We start from the raw sequence: 18910 nt of genomic DNA on the forward strand, positions 1-18910 counted from the left end.
ACATTCTTGCTCTGAACACTTATGGCTTGAATCATTTTGAATTTCGCCTGTGACATTTCAACAGAAGATAACTATGAGTAAATGCTCACGTATGTGGTAACTGAGGAACATACCTAATCATCAGCTGACTTTCCTCATAAAGAGCTATGTTCTGGCATCTTATATACGCAGACAAACTCTTCATATCTCCCATGACAGCCTTCTGATCAGGCTTCCCCTGCACTGGAGTATTACATTTTACTTCATCCATCCATTTGAAGAACTTACACTGGTCAGCTTTGGGAGCTTCACAAGCATAAAAGAAACGACCCTACAGAATAAAAAAAAACCACCAAAATACATTTTTGTTTAAGAAATTATTGGCATATAAAAGAAAAAAATCTTCTCAGAGAGGACAGTCCAAAAAAGTATGCAATCCCTTATAGCTGATCACTTCTGATCAGCTAGGAACCTACACAAGTCTACATTTCACTTGATGAATACTTTGGTCCCAAACACGTTTCTGCTATTACATCGATAGAATATGTACATTTTCTAAAAACACTGCCTATTGTATGAATAATTTTGATAAAATGTTTTATTTTTTTTTAATGGAGAACAAGTGTCTATAGACAGGAGATAACAGACTCGATGTGTAAGAAGTTAGAGAACATTATACAATTCATCTGTTTCTACTTCACTTATTCTTTATTTTTATTGATTGACAAGACCATTAAATGCAGTTTAAGAAGAATATTATTAAAGGATTAACGTTGAACGATGACATGCTACTTGCTGGTGGGAAGGGCTGAACTGCTCATGTTCTCAATGAGACTGACCATTTTATACTGTCCTTCCTTCACATGTAAACTTGGAGCATATATTTCAAACTCAGTGTTTAATTTTATTTCATTATTTCATTATATATTTTATTATTTGGCCCAGAAGTACTTCTCCCATTTAATCAACTTAAAAACATTATATATCCATGTGAATATGTTGTTCCTGCAACAGGGGTTATCATTTGGACATTAAAGTGTGAGACACCTTGCAACCTCAAAGATGAACCTTGTAAAGACTTAACACTGGTTACAGAATTAAGACTCACAAGTGCACTTTTCCGCAAGGCTCAGTAACCCAGTATCCTGTATATTATAACACAATAAAGAATGAAATCACCTTGTTAGGACCCTCTTTCTTCACCATCACAAGCTTAGCTGGTTGGTGGTGTAGACAAAGAGGGGCATTACTGTCTTTCTTCTGTGTGTCCTCTCCTCTCTGGGAAGTGTAGAAGGATATGTCAACTTTGGAGAGAGCCCAGTGCAGTCGCTGTGACAGCTCAAACATCACGATATTTAAATGTTCTGTAAAATTACAAAAGAATAGACTTTTGTTGGTCTTGTTAAAACACTAGACTAATATGCCTGTTGGTGTGCAGTTGGTGTGAACCGATTAGAAACTGGCAACCCACTGTTATATATATTATTTTTTTATTGGTATATTTTTATATAGTTAATTGGGAGGAGACCTGAATATATATACTCTAGGTATAGCAATGACGCAGGCAAAATCATTCAAAGATACCCTAGCAATAATCAAACATACCTGGTGTTATAGTACCCTCACAATACATTATTTGACATGGAGGGAAGCTTCATTTTCAGTCCCACATTTTTAATACCGTATTTGGTCGATTATAAGACAAGGTTTTTTCAGAGCAAATGCTCTGAAAAATACCCCTCGTCTTATAATCGGGGTCGTCTTATAATCAGACCTCAAATAGGACGACTAAGATCCAGATCCCCCGCAGCTGCAGGGGACCTGGATCCTCCTGTCCCCCCCCCCCGCCCCACTTACCGGTGCTTCTGAGTCCCCGGTGTGTAGCTGGGGCAGCGTGTTGGATTCTACACGATTCGCGTAGACAACTTCCGCTGCAGCAGGAAGGAGGTGTGGCTAGCAGCGGGGGTTGTCTGCGTCCATTGCGCAGACCTTCCCCGGCTGTCTGATCTCTGACAGTCGGGGAAGGTCTGCGCGATGGACGCAGACAACCCCCGCTGCTAGCCACACCTCCTTCCTGCTGCAGCGTAAGTGCTTGGGATCTACACGCTGCCCCGGCTACATGACAGGGAAGCCAAAAGCACCGGTAAGTTTGGGGAGGGGGGGTCGGGGGAGTGTTAAATGGGGGCATAAGGCATTTATGGAGGCAGAGTGCTCTGTGAAATGCCTTTTAACCCCCTTAATGCCACTCTGCCTCCAGAAATGCATTTTCAACCCTCTATGCACCACTCTGCCTCCTGAATGCCTTAAACCTCCCTATATGCCACTCTTCCCCATAATATGCCTTTTAACCCTCTAAATGCCAGAGTGGCATATAGGGGTATAAGGCATTTCTGGAGGCAGAGTGGCACATAGGGGGTCAAAAGGCATATCATGGGGCACAGTGGCATATAGGGTTAAAAGGCATATCATGGGGCACAGTGGCATTTAGAGGGTTAAAAGGCATATCATGGGGCACAGTGGCATGTAGGGGGTATAAGGCATTTCTGGGGCAGATGTGCATAACTGGGGGCAGGTTGGAAAATAGAAGGAAATAAAACCAAAATATTTTTCTCAATCATAGCTTTTATGAAAAAAAAAAATAGTTTAGATGAATTAACATTTACTGGTAAAACTTTTTTCCTATAGGGTCGTCTTATATTCAGGCTTTTTATTTTTTTTTCCTAAATTAATATTCAGATTTGGGGGTCGTCTTATAATCGAGCAAATACAGTATATAATTAATGTTATACCTGTAAGGGACGCGGTGAAGACTTGCTTATAGTGGACTGTGGATTGAAAAGCAGCTGGTATTCTTATTTTTCTTTTAGGAAGGCTTACAGAGAGCACAGATTCCTTGCTGGGGAAACATAGATCGCTGGACAATACAATCTGAAAAACAAAAAAAATCCACAAAAGCATATAGATATCAACAATGGATCCAAATGGATGCACACACAGCAGACATACAGCTCCTAGCTTGCCTTCAAAAACACAAGGAGTAAGTATGATGGGCAGTTCTGGTGTAAGATGGAAAAGTGGAGCTATCAGCAGAGACATTCCATTCGTTGCCATGGTGACTGAACTACTTTTACCCCTTTGCCCAGAATCAAAATGATCAATTTCCATCTCACCTTTATACACCTGTGTATGATACGCAGAAAAAATATTGGTAAAATGTTCTGATAATATGAAGGTGTAAAGGGCCTCTCAGTTCTTATTAGTCAGCAACAATGCCAGAGCTCAAGACAGTATTACTAAATTTTGTAATTTGCCATCTTTTGCTGAAGCACATTCTTGAGTACAAAGTCAGCTTTTCACGTAGATGTTTACATACCTGTCCATCTTCTGCTTGACTAAAGCACAAACTCTTTTTCCCCAAATGAGGTGCGATACAGTTAGCTTTAGTTAAGTTTTTGGTCAACATTTCCCGCCTTGCTCCAGTACCATCACTGCTGGGAAAGCCAAGCGTGTTACTTAAATTTAAGTGAGCAGAATGTTCATTTTCCACATTATTTATCTGCCTGCCCTGAAATGTCTGTGGCTGCTTTTCAAATACACTTTGTGCACAGAAGTCATCGTCTTTCCAATCCATGGTGTTATTCTCTGAGGTATCGTGAGGTAAACTTTGATACTTTGCCCACTTGCTTGGTCTGGCGTTTGAAGGCATGCAGCAGTTTTCTGGTTGTGTGAGGGAGTTGTTGTCTTTTACAGAGCGTGCTACCTTAATGTCATTGGTTTTGTCACCTGTCACCAATGGACATGCAGAGGAAAAACTAGTGTGATTTCCTAAAAAAGCGTGCGCATGGTCTAATTGATTTAAACTTTGAGGCATATCCGAGCCAGCCATGACAGGCTCTCTGCTTTGAATCCCGGCTTCAAGCTTAAAGGTTTTCCTTCCAGCAAATTCATGTTCACCTACATCATAAAATGTGGAAAAAATGTAAAAGAACATACAAATTTTAAACAAAACTCATACAGTTGTGTTGTGTCATCTCGCCTTTCTAGGCAACTGCAAATTGTGCTTTAACGTGGCTAAGAGCTGTATGTACTGTAATTACTATCTTATCAATACTTTCTTTTGTCAACAGATTTCATGACAAAATATTGTTGATTTCTGCTAAGACAGCAAAATGCTGCCCCCTGCAGGTCTGTTCAATATCTCAAATATAGCTATCAAAAAAAAAACCAAGGAACATTTGGTCACGGGGATCGACTATAAGGATAACTCTTGATTGTGTTAAAAAATAAATTGCACCCTCTCATTTATTTTGTCAAAAATTTTATCAAATTTGTTTGTGCATGAAAGGAATGACTAGGAGGCATTCTATTTGTATAATTCTATTTACGTTTCCAGTTTTTGTCATAGTTCCTATCCCATCTCGTTTTAATTACCTAGATTATACCACAGTAAGTTACACAAGTGCAGAAAAAGTTTGTTAATGCTTTGAAATTACTTTTATTTCTGCATATATATTGGCCATAACTTGGATCTGTTCTTCAACGAAGCCATAACAATTAAAGTCTGCACCAACTAATACCACACAATTAAACTTTAACACGTCTTTCCTGGACACACTCTAGAGGTGATCATAAAGAATTAGGATGAGATATAAATTAATTTGTGGAGCAATATTGTTCCCAATATTATACTGTGTATACTTTCAGGGGACTGAAAATGTACGCTCACTTAGCAGGTCAATACCTTTTTCCACATGGTTTTCTTGTCTTGGCCTCAAGAAGACTTGTCCTGGAGACTCCCTCTGTACTGGTGATAACACCTAAAATCGGTCAGTGAAACACATATTATTCAATGCACCTACGCTAGTATCATTCATTCGCTTTTCTATACCACTAAAATGTAAAGTTCCATGAGTACAGGTAGTTAAACAATAGAGAACACAAGGATGCATATGATAAATTGAACAGAATTTCAAGTTACAGGATTCATGTGTTTATAATATATTAAAACAAGGGGAATAATACTTATGCTTATATATATTTAAAGAGACACTGCCCCCAAAAATGAAAAAAAAAAAAAGAGTATAAGAGTGTATCTGTAGATTATTTATTTATGAATAATCACCCAACCTTGGTTTTGAAAACTACAGTACATTAGACACAAGACATTAGACGTTCTTCATATAACAAGGCCAGTTCCACTCGAAAATTCGTAAAACAGCAAATGTTCACTTTTTTTAGGTTTAAAAATATTTATACAGTTCCAGTAAGAAAACCAGAAGACACTTGATTGTTACTTAAAAACCTTGTTCAGTTCTCTGGAAGGCCATTGAGAAAGAGTCCAGTCACAGTCCAAATCCTGACTGCCCACAATCCACCGAGGAACACAATATTCTGCAGGGGATGAAGCGGGAAAAAAGGCAAAAATGAGAGACAGAATAATAATTAAAGTTTACCCATTTTGAAAATAGGTGCAATCTACAAATACTTTGGGTCCATGTAGAATGTAATCACCATCTGGTAGCTGGGGACAAATGCATGTAAAGGTTATCACGATATTGTTGAAGTAAACAAAGTAGAAACATAGATACGTGAATCACTGCTTGGTAACAAAAAAAATTATGGGGTCTATTCACTAAATGGAGAGTTGTGTTTTCGCTTCTTGGCTCTGTCAGCCCTGTAAAACATAGTTAAATCAGAACTATGCATTATAAAGGGCCAACTCAGACTTTTTTTTGTTAGGTAAACATGCTAGTGTCGACCCTTCATAATGAATAGTGGAGTAAGAGAGAAAAAAACAAAAATCTCCTGACAACTCTCCGTTTAGGGAATTAGGGAAATTAAGAAGATCATGTCTGGATATGCTAAATTAAAGTTACATATATATATATATATATATATATATATATATATTAGTAAACAACAATGAATAACTGAATATTATGAACTTCATTGGATCAAAGGGGAAATCTAAAGCATGTTTGACAGACAAAATACTGAAAGTGGAAATTGTACTTGTATAACTCACGCTTATCCTCATCTTGAGGTGATTCTGTTTGAATATCTCCATCTTTTGTAGAAACAGAAGACTGCTAGAAAAAAAGGAATCACAGTTTTCCTAATTAATTTTAAACTCTCCCTTACCAGTTAAAAAAACCCCAAACTTTTTCATCCCTAATTTTGCTTCATAAAACGTAGGATTATTTAGACCAAGTCTAACAGGCTGGTGATCAGGTTGCAAAACAGCAAAATAATAAAAATCCACTCATACAGTCTCTCCCACACAAAGGATTTTATACCCACGCCATTCACAATAAAACAAAGCCACTGGCACTGACAAGTCACATCAATTTCAGAATCAGGACATCTCTAGTTTACCTGCGTTGCGTCATTGATCGTAACACCGGTGGGCAGCATTGGTGAGCGAAAACCTTTAGCCAATTCAAAAAGATGGTTTCCATACGGGCTCCTGGCTTGAAACTCGCAACATTGTACTACAGAGTTGGGTGACCTAAATATCGCTGCACTAGAAGCTGATCCTTTTACTCTGTGGCCTTGAAACTCAACTGGGTGGATGATCTATTAAAATTACATGTTACAGCTCGGTAGTCTCCCCCCCACCAAGCAAAACACAGATACACATGTAACATACAACCGTAAAATAAATGAGTCTCACTTAAAATATATATTAATATAACAGAGCAAAAAGCTGCCTACACGGTGTTACAATGTTTTAAAGGTATTCTTCTATAATGTTTGAGTTTTTTTTGTATCATGAAAACCAGCCTACCTGGTAATATATCGCACTCTGTTGGTGTCTGTGGCAGGTTCAATTTAATCCCGATCCTCTGCTCCCGCCTGACAAATGTATATTAAAGGACGGGAGGACTTCAAAGCACGTGAGACTGGTAAGCTAAGTTTAACACAATATATAGCCATCTTATTGCTCTTTTAATTAATGTACACATCCTCTACAAAATACCAAACTGGTAAAGCAGATATAAAGTGTACATATAGCATGACTTCCTAATACCGAAAATTCACACTGTTAACAGACATATGGGATGCTCTAAAGCAAATGTGAGAAGACATTCTGAACATCTGAACTTATTGCGATATTCGTAAATTACAATGTAAACAACGCATTATGAGTTGACAAAATTCGCTTTTAATGTTCTTGGTGTTGTCACACATGCATTACTATATTCATCTTTTTTTTTTTATTATCCAAATAAATGTGAATTTGTCCATCACAGTTCTTTTGTAAATTGACAGATCTATACTGGTAACGATTCAGCTATTTGAGGTCTACTAACTCAAGTTAGGATGGGGTTCCAACTTGGCCACTTCACTATTTATCACTGGCATGTTTCCCCAGTGTGAACGGGCCTCGCATAATGCATTACTTAATGGGTGAGATAACTGAAGAAATCTGAATGATGTAACAGAATACATAGCTAACCCCTTAGGTACCGTTTGAGAACAGTGATGGCTAAGTACCGTGTTTTACTATGACATCACATTATCTACAGCAAATGTGCTTTACTTTTGGACTGACTGCTGTGGGCTTCCTTCAGAACCCAATTGTTCAGTCACGACTCTGATGATCGCTCAGTCAGGACTAGTAAATGGAAGACCTTCAGGTGCTGCAATATGTAGCTATATGTACTTGTATACAGGCAGTAAAGTGTTAATGATAATTTATGAGATGAGGTGATTATTTCATGACAGCAGCATAGGGATAGTAAATCCTTTCAAGGATGAGGTAATAGCACCTGCGGAGCTTACTAGTGTATTTCATGTCATATTCACCTCGCAGGACATGGACGGTCTATTTGAATCAGACGACGGTTCTTGAAAGGATAATGGCAGCTGTAAATAGAAGAATAAATAATGAAATTGAGGCTATCCAGCGTAGTTGAAAAAAGAAATATTTACCCACCCCAGAAGAAAACTCTTTGGTATAAAGTGCGATGTGTGGATGTAAGCTCGTTTGAGCAGGGCCCTCCTCACCTGTTGTCAATAAACAATAAATAATAATAATAATTAGCCAAGCAGAGGCATATTAGTGCCAGGCTGGACATATTTAAGCATTCAAAAGGTGCAACCATTAGCCGAATGTTGAAGGTTCTACTAGTCTCATGCCTGGGTACAGCGGAAAATACCAGCTTGCAGCACATGGCTTGGAGCACTACAACTAAACATCTAATACTTTATGTGTAAGCTTTATGAACTAAGTATATATAAGCAGCTGCTTCAGCAAAGGATTCATGTTGAAGGCCCATGACGCCAGTATATGTATCACATTAGTAAGTTAGAGCTTTTTTTTGCTTTGGGTGACAATGGGTGTTTGAGATAAAGGTGATTGGGTTTGGGAGCGAGAGATGAAAAGGACAATAATATAAATAACCACTGTGAATGTTACATTAATAAATTGTGTGCAGGGTTTCTAAATTTGTTGCAGGGGATCAATGGTTTGGAAGACATGTTTTTATGGCATTTGAGTAAGAGCAAGTAGAATTTGATGTGACAAACCCTTACCACGTAAACAGAGAAGTTTATGGTGTGTTCCTGTGGGACATCTCATTGAAGAAATCATCAAAACCTATTTACTATAAGCCTATTACAGAATTCTTTGTGGTATAAAAAAACAAAAGGTTACCATCGGTAGAGAGGTTGTCGGAGTACTGAGTGAAGATGGATTATGAGTTTGTGGGAAGCTGATGTCCTCATTGAAGGATGATACCTCTTGGCCCATGTCTGAGAAACCCAAGGAAAGCTCTACAGAGCCTGGTCTGTGAGGAACTTCAAAAGCCCAACATAAATTGTTTACTCAATACAGAATGTAAATGAGTTCACACAAGCATGATGTCATATTTGCATGAAATTATATTTTATTTCACGTACGTTAGGAACAGAAACGATGTTCTAATAAAGTACAGACATTGTAATGAACATGAATTGCATTTTCAAAAACCTAAAGAGGAAAAAGAACTACTAAAGGAGGATATCAGTAAAGCCCTTCTATACATTGTGCAAAGAGATTCTCCCAAAGGAGGATGTGATTTGCGCGAGGAGCATTGTTTAAATCTCTCGATGAGGAGGATGTTTTACCCTCCGTGGTAGATGTGTATGACATTGAGTGAGTTTGGCTGTTCCTCACCCAGGTTCATTCCTCATACACAGCTGTTTCTAATTCAATGAATGTTTGTGTTTCAACCTACATATTAAATTGATGATCATTAGCGCCTCATCCATCTAACTATATGCCTAGAAAATCCCTGGCTTTGTACAAGTGTACCTAGAAGAATTGATGCAGTTTGGAGGCAAAGACTAGCGTCACCAAATATTGATTTGATTTAGATTTGTTCTTACGTTCACTCACTTAGCCTTTTGTTAAATGATAAACTATTAACGTGTCTATGTTTGAAAGCATTCTTACTTTACAGCAAGAATGCCCAAAACTTTTGCACAGTACTGTATTTTTATACAGTGTCTATGTATTACGAGAGCGGGTACCCCCAGGTTTCCACCAACATCTGCATCTCTGGAGTAGTGGAGCGTACACATATAATGTCAGTGTTTGGGTTAATATGTTCCATATAATTGACTTTGATATGTAGAACTCTATTGCATTTTTTCTTTGTTTGCTACGATTCAACTTGGAAACTTGAAAATCAATCACCGAAGGTTAAACCCTGCTCATGTTGAAACATGATAATATATGCATATTTACTATTCAGGACGTTTTACATTTTATCAGAAAATCGTCATAATCGCTTATTAATATTTAGTAATCATTCTGTCTGTTATACAAATGTATATTGGTTTTATTACAATTTTAAAATGGACAAACTGACTGACCTTCCCCTTGCGTACTCCGTGGACTTGTCCGTCTTGCACATTCTTTCTCTTGGAACGCGGGCGGTAATTTTCTTTTTAAAAGACTCAGACTCTCTAGTGCAGTGCTGGGCGTTGTTAGAGTTTTTAGGAGAGAAATGCCATTTTTGGAGCGAGGTAGGTCGGGTAAGTCTGTATTCTCCCAATTTGTTTCTTTATTTGAAGGCCTTCCCGTAATGTGCTCCAATAGATCCCCTTTGCTATTTATCAGTGACTCTTGATGTAAAACAGCAGCTGAACTCAAGCCAGCCTGAGATGTTTTGGCACGGCCTTCTACCTCTGTTCTGTTCTCTAGCACTTGGATGTTGTCTTCAGATTCCTTCATTATTTTATTTAGTTCTATCACATTAGAGTTACTGGAAAAGGCAGTTGGTTTGTGTGTTTCATCAAAAAGCTGTGATACGCTCATATCTGCAGAACTAAAAGATAAGTCATCTTGCTGAAAATCAATCTTCCTAACATTTCTGTCACCAAGATCATCATCGGAAACTGAAGCCTTAACTTCTCCAAATTTGTTTTCTTGTTTTTTATGGTCTTGCTTATATAAAGTTGGATTATCATAATTAAAACCACTTATCTTGACATTTTCATTGTCAGACAGGGCTGACATTTTACCAGGAACGCCTCTTTCTGTTTCAACATCATCACGATCCCCACATCTTGCCGGCAAGTGTGAGAGTTTTGGAGAAGTATTTTCTTCATCTGAATATCCAAAATCAAAACTATCCACCAAGTTAAAAGTGACCTCTGAGGGCGTTTCATCTTCTATTTCAGTTTGCAAAGCCAACTGTTGACCATCACTTGGAGATGCAAGGCCGGAAACATCTGTTTTTCCGGTTATTTCTCCACTAAAGCATTTTTGGGTACAGAGTCTAGAGTTAGAAGGATCATCAAAAGACAAAAACTTCAGAGCTTGAAAATTATTGGAGCGTTTCATGTTTTCCGATCCGTTCTCAGATTTACTTGATATTGAGATTGGTAAATTTTGCATTAAGCACTCCGCTGGTGCAGGCAGAGAAGTGTTACTCTGTAATCCTTGCTCCTGTCTATCAGATTTCAACACGCTAAATGAAGAATCAGTTTTTACTGAAGGACATGCAGATTTTGTATCCCAAATGTCTTCAGCTTTACTAGTATCCCTTTGTGTCGCATAATTGCTTCGTAAACCCATAAGACCCAAGCGTTGATGCTCCTCTGGGCTGTCCGATAGAGTTGTTAAATACGTTTTTCCAGTGCAAGAATTTTGTGGCTTTTCCAGATAGACATCCCAGCGACTCTTCATTGGGATATTTTTTATAGCTGACAGTTCAGGTGTATGTTGCTGTTGCTTATGGCTCTCTCCAGTGAGCCCACATGGTATACTGCTATAACTAGAATTAAGTACCTTAGCACTGGACTTTGGAGATAGCTGGTGATCAGGGTTACAAGATGGCTCCGCATTCTTAATATGAGAAGGATGGGACTTCAATAACGACAAAATTTGTGCAGTACTTCGTATATTTTGTGTTATGCTTAGCCCACCTTTGTTTGCGCCAGCGATGTTGTCTCGTTCTGTCTTTTGGAGTTCTGAGAAGTCACTGGACAAAGCAAGAGACTCTGCCACATCTTGTTTTTCACATTTCACAGAACTGGTCTTATAACCATGAGAACTATAATGTGCCGTCATACTGCCTTCCTCAGATTGTTTGCAGGGAGCAGAAAAGAGGGGAGATGTAGCATACAGTTGTGAAGGCAAAGCAGGGTAATCTTTTCCCAGGACTGGAGAGGAATGTTTGCAAACATCCTCCAACTCAAGAGAAGGTTTCTTCAGGATTTCCCGTGGCCCTTGGAAACCCTAAAAATGAGAGAAAACAATGTGGTTTCATTAAAACAACATTATATATATATATATATATATATATATATATATATATATATATATAAATGCAAAAAAACCCAGAATGTTGCAGAATCTTGTTATTGGACTAACAGTATTTAAAATAATAGACGAGCTTTCGGGAGTCCTCCCTTTATCAAGTCAAAAGCATTTCTGACCAAGCAAATGAAAAACACAGTTTAAAACTGACCAGTACATGTTCTGATACAGGGTTAAAACAACAAGGTAGAGAATTTGAAGACAAAAAACTTAAGAGGGTCGTAAATAGAAAATAGTGGCATATACTGCACAGATAAGGGGGGGGAGGCAGCAGGGGTGAGCGTGTAGAAGAAAAAAAAAGCACAGGTTATAGGAAGTTTTGATAATGTGCTAAGAAGCTCAAATCCACATTCTTAGCACATTATCAAAACTTCCTATAACCTGTGCCTCCCCCTCCCCACATGCTTACCCCTGCTGTTATCTGAAAGAATGGCCCCTATAACTTTGTTAGTAGTATTTGTGCTTTATACACATATATGGTTAGAAACATATCTTAAAATATTTATAGATTGAATTATTTTTCTTTGTTTACACCTAATATCTTTGAAATTATTAAAAAAAAAATCAAAACATCAGCTATCGAGACAATAACACATTTTATTTGATGAGAAGAACAGACATTGTTGAAGCAGTCTTTTGGGAGCTAGAAAACTGGGGTGCCTGTTTGATTTATTAATAAACTTACAGTAAATTTCCGTTTCAGGCCCACAGGTGGACGCAGACCAACAGGTTTTGGCATATTTCTGTTTGTCTGGGGAGCTAGTCTGACTTCAGGTGAGCCCTGAGGCACTTCAGAGCCGATATCTTCTGCTTCCACTGTGATTAAATAACGATCGCTTTCCAAATCATCTCCAGGATTTATCTGCAAAATCAAAATATTTAATCTAAAGAAGGAGATAATGACGTTACTATCCTTACTTTCATAACACTCCAGAGCTTAGCCTTATTCATCGCATGCCGCAGAGCCGGAAAGAAACAAAATATCTATTCTGTAAAATAATATAATATATATTTTTATAAATATATATATAAAATACAAATAATAATAGCCTGATAGTATGAAAAAGACTTACCGCTCCAACTTTAAGAAACACGCTATCCAAGCGCTGTCCTTTATCAGAGAAAAGTGTAGCCTGTATTAAACACAAACTCTTCATAATTACAACAAGTTTTGCAAATGAAACATAATTTGTAAGTGGAAAATCAACACTTAACAACTGAAATCTTTTAGAAACCATATGGATCAAAATACAAAAAGTCCAGTTTACTCAGAAGCCATCAACCATGAAGTCTGAGAGAAACCCACTGGTAGTTACCAACTAGGGCTCACTGTGACTTCGACAGACAAATATAATATATATATATATATATATATATATATATATATATATATAATATAAAAGTATACTTAGTGGCTCTGTGTATCTTCATATTCTTCTACAATAACACTAATCTAACATGTCTAAGTACAATAAGGTCTCATAATATAACACATATGAATACTCATGAGCACACGCTGATAAATACAGTTTTAGGCAAGTATAAAGTAAACTTTTTTACATTATTACAGATTACAATTATTTTATAAGATAACATACAGCGCATAATTTTACAGACAAGGCTCTCACATCCCGTGTAATGGTTTGTTTTCTAATGTCAATCTGGACATTACACTGTTTACTTACAGTTTTCAGAAAGTTTTAACCTAAATTAAAAAAAATACAACTGCCACGAATGTAGAAGCAATTGACGGAGATCTTCTATAGCAAATGATGGCTGAATTTTTTTATTTTTTTTAATCACCTACCTTACCCGTTCTTACTGGAAATTGTTATTAAAATGCCTGTTGATAAATACGTCACTGACGTTTTATCCCATTGCTATTTCATCATTTCCTATGATTGACAGAGCACAGTCTAAAGAGTCGAAATATGTAAATGCTGGAAAGCTCACACCTGCGTGTCTTAATACGTGTTAAAGATACTGTCAATTATACCGTCATTGTTCATTTTCCCTATTGTAATAATGCTGTAAAAAATATATTACCACTACCACAAGATGGCAATAGAGCTCCATCATGTATTTAATGAAAGCTTAGAATACTAAAGTTATTGGAGAATGGTTTTATGTGCCATAGGAACAGAACAGGGCTAAATACATTAGAACAGTATATTAATAACAGTATAACAGTATAACTCAAGAGCCGGTCTGTCTGGTTATGAAAGGTGATATAAATGGTTTTAATATTTTTTTGAATGTTCATACATAGATAAATTCTAACGAGGGTCTATATAATCAGTAGAAAGCCCCCTGGTTGCTTTAAAACATTACTGATAACTTACATTGCTTCCTTCGGATGAAGTCTTCAAAATTCCATCTTGCCAAACTTTGGACTTCTTTGTCTTTTGATGAGTGTACAAAACCTTAGATGAAAGAACGTTGATTTTTACAAAGTGAGGCATGCTGTTTACTGGAATGTAAATACTTGGTATTTTAGTCAATACTTACTGTAAACACCCGACTAGCCATGGCTTCATCAATGGAAACATCAACCCCAAAAAACAGCAATGCTCTACAACAAAATGACAAATATTTAAAGTTAACCGAATGAAAGTTGCAATCGTCCCTTCTAGACTATTGCAATTGTATTGGGAAGAAATATAAGTAGATCTTTAATAAGACTTTGTTGAACTTAAAGAACTTGATCAGGGATCCTTTTACTTTCAGTCTTACTAATTAAACCCACCATTATTTACCTGTAAAATATCCGTAACCTGTGGTGTACCAATCTCAGCCCCCAGTGAGACCAAAATGACCTTCAGCAAATACAGGTTTTAGCATTGTTAACAGTATGGAGAAGAAACATAAGTGGGAAAAGGTTCCATTTCTGATAATTATTTGATATTTTAAAATAGCTGGCTTTATTTTGTAATTCTTGCTTTAACACAATTTTCAAAAATTAGCCTTCAAATAAATCTCTCCACAAAGAAGTGATTGGTATCTTCACACAAGAGGACTTTATTTAAGCTCACATTATAGTAATGGCACGGAAAAGAGAATTCTGCAACCACATTATTATCACGCGGCGCTTCTTACACTATATACATTCAAAGGGTATGACAAGCCTAGAATTGACAGACTAAGTCCAAACCAATACATTAGGCGGAGAGAGCCCTGCTCGCAAGCTAGATTTCCTTAAGTATTAGTGTGTGTGTATCTGTTAACATCTTTCCCTCAAAAATAAAAAGATCCTTTGAAAAAAGTATATTGTGGTGCTTTGGTTATTATATGATGGGAGTTGCTTTTCTTGGCTTCTTAGTGCTCATGTCGCTGTTCTTTCTCTTTGCTGTTCTGTTCATTCTTATTGTGTCATTGCTTTCCTGGCACATGGCCAGGCGTGACGGGCATAGCATTTATATAGCGCTTGCTTGATTTGGGACCACCGTCCATTGGGATAAGGATGCGCCGTCACAGGCCTGTTCTGAGAGTAATAAAAAAGGCCTGTTGCACAGTTATTCATTTAAAGCTCTGCAGGAACACGGTTGTATCCAGCAGTTGTGTTGAGTACTGTAGATCGTGGGGGTTGAGTACTCTGATGCCTTCACGTTGTTGCATTAACCCAAAGCTCAGTATATGCTCTTTTGTTGTCGTTGGTGCAATAACCTATGTTCTTTAAGACTGTGTTTTAGTGGTGTTCTTTCGGGATCTAAACTAATTTAATGATGTAAGGCACTTTCCATTATCTTACAAAAGAAGAAACTTGGTCATTAACGCAATCAGAAATAAATGTCACCGTTAAACAGCAGGGATATCACAAATAAAGAGTAACCCATTGGAACTGCCAAACAACAGATATAAACAAACACTTACACAAACACGCATTTCATAGTGTATTACTGATCACATGATCATAGGCTACAAGACCCAGGCATTCTATTGCTCACCAGAATGCAGTAAGGTTAGTAATTAACTATTCACTGTAAAGATTTTAAAGCACTGGAGTTTTAAATTTGAAGGTTTTTTTTTCCAATATTGCTGTCAATATGCTGTCAGCTAGAATGTTTACATTCATACTCACTACTCGTACGCTTTCGAACAGTTCGCGCGCTCACTGACGTCATGAGACAGCGCCGTCCAATAGCCGACATTAAAACACACATATGTGACTCTTTATTCTAGTTTTAACTTTGGTTTTAGTCTTATTATGTTTTGCTTGGCCTGTCCTTAGTTATACAGCAAATACGTCAGGGAAATTGCATTAGTAAATGCGGGTACCGTTGCCATAGTGAGACAGGCACGTCAAGGGCAACCGAGTATTTTGAGTCCTTACAGCCAGCGGCGGCCGGTGACGTCCAAGCCCCGCCCACTTGTGAAGTGCTCGCTTTCTGAGTGTTGCATGCGAGGCTGTGGAGGAGCAGAGAGCTGGTAATGCGGTTCTGTTATTACAGATACAACGTTACGGGAAAGTGGTATATACAGCTGCACTCAGTGTACCCCAGGGTGTTGCTAGGGGCTGGCAGTGTGGTGACAGGGAGAGCTGTACATGTATGTTAAGTTGTATGTAGTGTGCACACCCGGCACTAGTTGTGTTTCTGCTACTCCTTGGGGTTTATTCAGTTGTCAGGTGGATGTGCAGCAGAGCTGTGGTTTCAACCCCCTCGCTTAACTATTCAAGACGGGTCATTGTTTCTTCATCAAAAGTGGGCCCTGTGTAATGCATAATTCAAAGGCTGAGGGGGACAGCTCACTGATTTAACTATGCATAATACAGGGTCAGCCAAGCTCTTCCTGCAGCAGAAGCTCACTGGGGTTGAACCTCCATAATGTATAGTGAAGCCAAGGAGATGAAGCACAACTCTCCTGCAAACTCTCCCTTTAGTGAATAAACCTTCTCATCCAAGTAAGGGCATGCGGGGCACTAGGTGTTATACACAGAGTAGAACCCAAAAGCCCTGTAGAATGGACTGGTGATGCCACGCGGTGGGGTTATGTCTTTGGTTGACTCGGTTGTGTAGGTGTCTGGCGCGCAGGCTGTCACAAACGCTCACCCTACAGAGCGCTTCCACGTTCGTAAACCATTATTTTGCAGGGTGGAAGTGGCGCAAAAAGAACGGCACTTTCCAAAAATGTGCTAATTCTGATTCAGGGATTTATTGTGTTAGATGGACCCTGCATAATGCATAATTAATGTGCGGCCAGTCACATGAAATAACCTTTCCCCCATATATGAGGCATGTGTGTATATATATGTATATATATATATATAATTTCACGTTTGTTTTCCCAATAACGTTGCTTATTCTTTAAGATGTATAGTGCCATTAAAAGCAGCTGTGTAAAGTGATTCATGTCCGTGGACCCAATGCAGCGATAGCAGGAATGTTTGGTGTTTTTCAGCACGTGTGTCGAAGGCAAGCTCTTTTTGGACATCTGTTGATTCATGGATGCTTTCTGAGCAGCAGGGACAGAAGAGCTGCAAGAAACGTCTTTTTCTGGAAAGCGGTTTGCAGTATCGGGCCGTGTAAAAGGTAAATATGTTTTGGGCATGTTCCTCTGCTTCCCTTCTTTTTTCTGTAAGTGTAAATTGCGGTGTTATGTCCTGTTTACCCATTGTACAGTGCTACAGAATATGATGGAACTATATGAATCAATAAATAATACATAGTGTTAATTATTTTATTACAATTTTCTAATGTATGATTTTAGGGTTCACAGCTGTCTGACAGTTGATACATGTACACACACCTTTTATTATTGAAAATGGATTTTACGTGTACTGGGAGAAGGAGAAAGGCTCTCTTATGACAGTCTGGGCCTTATTTGCTAAATGTAGAGCTGACAGGAGAGTTGTGGTCCCCACTCACTTCACTGTTCATTATGAAGGGCCAACACTAGCAAGATTCTTTAGTGAAGTGAGAGCGTAAAGATTTTCACCTCTTCTGTAAGCGCCTCCCTTAATGAATAAAGCCCAGAGTTTCACAAGAGCAGGGCTTTATCACTCTTCCACATTGTAAATATCGCTCTATAAATAAAATGTAATGAAAGTAGATTTTGAAGACGTTATTGATTGATTTAACTCTGCATTATACAGGGTGAGCCAAGCTCTTCCTGCACAGAAGATCACTGGTGGCCCTTCATGGTCTATAGTCAAGTGAGGGAATTGAAGCCGCAGCTCTTCTCCCAACCCTATGTTTAAATGCTAAATGCAGTTAAAACAATATTACCGTATTTGCTCGATTATAAGACAAGGTTTTTTCCAGAGGAAATGCTCTGAAAAATACCCCTCGTCTTATAATCGAGGTCGTCTTCTAATCAGACCTCATTCTGCTGGGGCCAGGCTGCTTACTGGGCTTTGGTCGCGAGTAGGGCTGCAACTAACGATTATTTTAATAATCGATTACTTGGCCGATTATTTTTTCGATTAATCGGATAAAAAAAAACAATATGCAAATTTTTTGTTTATTTAAAATGTAATGAACTGGATGTTAAAAAACAACTTAAAATTTACATTAACATTCTTATTTTGTTATGATGTAATAAAAAAACAATATGTTCAAAGTACAAAAACCCAAACACAATATTTATGAAACAAAATAACCCCAAACATTCTGAAAAGAGGTGGACTATTACTGTTCAAGAAACTTTGCCCCAGCCCTGGCACTTTGCACCCAGCACTTTGCACCCAGCACTTTGCACCCAGCACTTTGCCCCACCCCTGGCACTTTGCACCCAGCACTTTGCACCCGGCACTTTGCACCCGGCACTTTGCACCCGGCACGTTGCACCCAGCACTTTGCCCCAGCCCTGGCACTTTGCACCCAGCACTTTGCACCCGGCACTTTGCACCCAGCCCTGGCACTTTGCACCCGGCACTTTGCACCCGGCACTTTGCACCCAGCACTTTGACCCTGGCACTTTGCACCCAGCCCCAGCCCTGGCACTTTGCACCCAGCCCTGGCACTTTGCACCCAGCCCTGGCACTTTGCACCCAGCCCTGGCACTTTGCACCCAGCACTTTGCACTGTGCCCCTGCACCCAGTCTCCAACTCTGCCCTGCACCCAGCCCTGCCCCCACATTCTGCCCTGCCCCCACACTCACACCCTGCACCCACTCTGCCC

General features: G+C 38.6%; 1 protein-coding gene across 1 annotated transcript in view; it reads right to left on the reverse strand.

The window, feature by feature from the left end:
* LOC149289346 (5'-3' DNA helicase ZGRF1-like) overlaps positions 1 to 14253 on the reverse strand; it is a 37417-nt gene extending 23164 nt beyond the window's left edge. Inside the window, exons 1-11 of the mRNA XM_089490735.1 lie at positions 14134 to 14253; positions 12865 to 12924; positions 12477 to 12653; positions 9841 to 11710; positions 8639 to 8781; positions 7789 to 7848; positions 6005 to 6068; positions 3353 to 3933; positions 2769 to 2907; positions 1159 to 1343; positions 114 to 310 (exon numbers count right to left, since the gene is read on the reverse strand). Of these exons, the coding sequence (XP_089346861.1) occupies positions 114 to 310; positions 1159 to 1343; positions 2769 to 2907; positions 3353 to 3933; positions 6005 to 6068; positions 7789 to 7848; positions 8639 to 8781; positions 9841 to 11710; positions 12477 to 12653; positions 12865 to 12924; positions 14134 to 14253 (3596 nt within the window). The remainder of the gene's footprint in view (positions 1 to 113; positions 311 to 1158; positions 1344 to 2768; positions 2908 to 3352; positions 3934 to 6004; positions 6069 to 7788; positions 7849 to 8638; positions 8782 to 9840; positions 11711 to 12476; positions 12654 to 12864; positions 12925 to 14133) is intronic.
* Between the last annotated feature and the right edge of the window lie 4657 nt (positions 14254 to 18910).

Source organism: Sceloporus occidentalis, unplaced genomic scaffold, assembly GCF_023333645.1.
Source record: "Sceloporus occidentalis isolate IW3139 unplaced genomic scaffold, rSceOcc1.0.p SCAF_46, whole genome shotgun sequence".
NCBI lineage: Eukaryota > Metazoa > Chordata > Lepidosauria > Squamata > Phrynosomatidae > Sceloporus > Sceloporus occidentalis.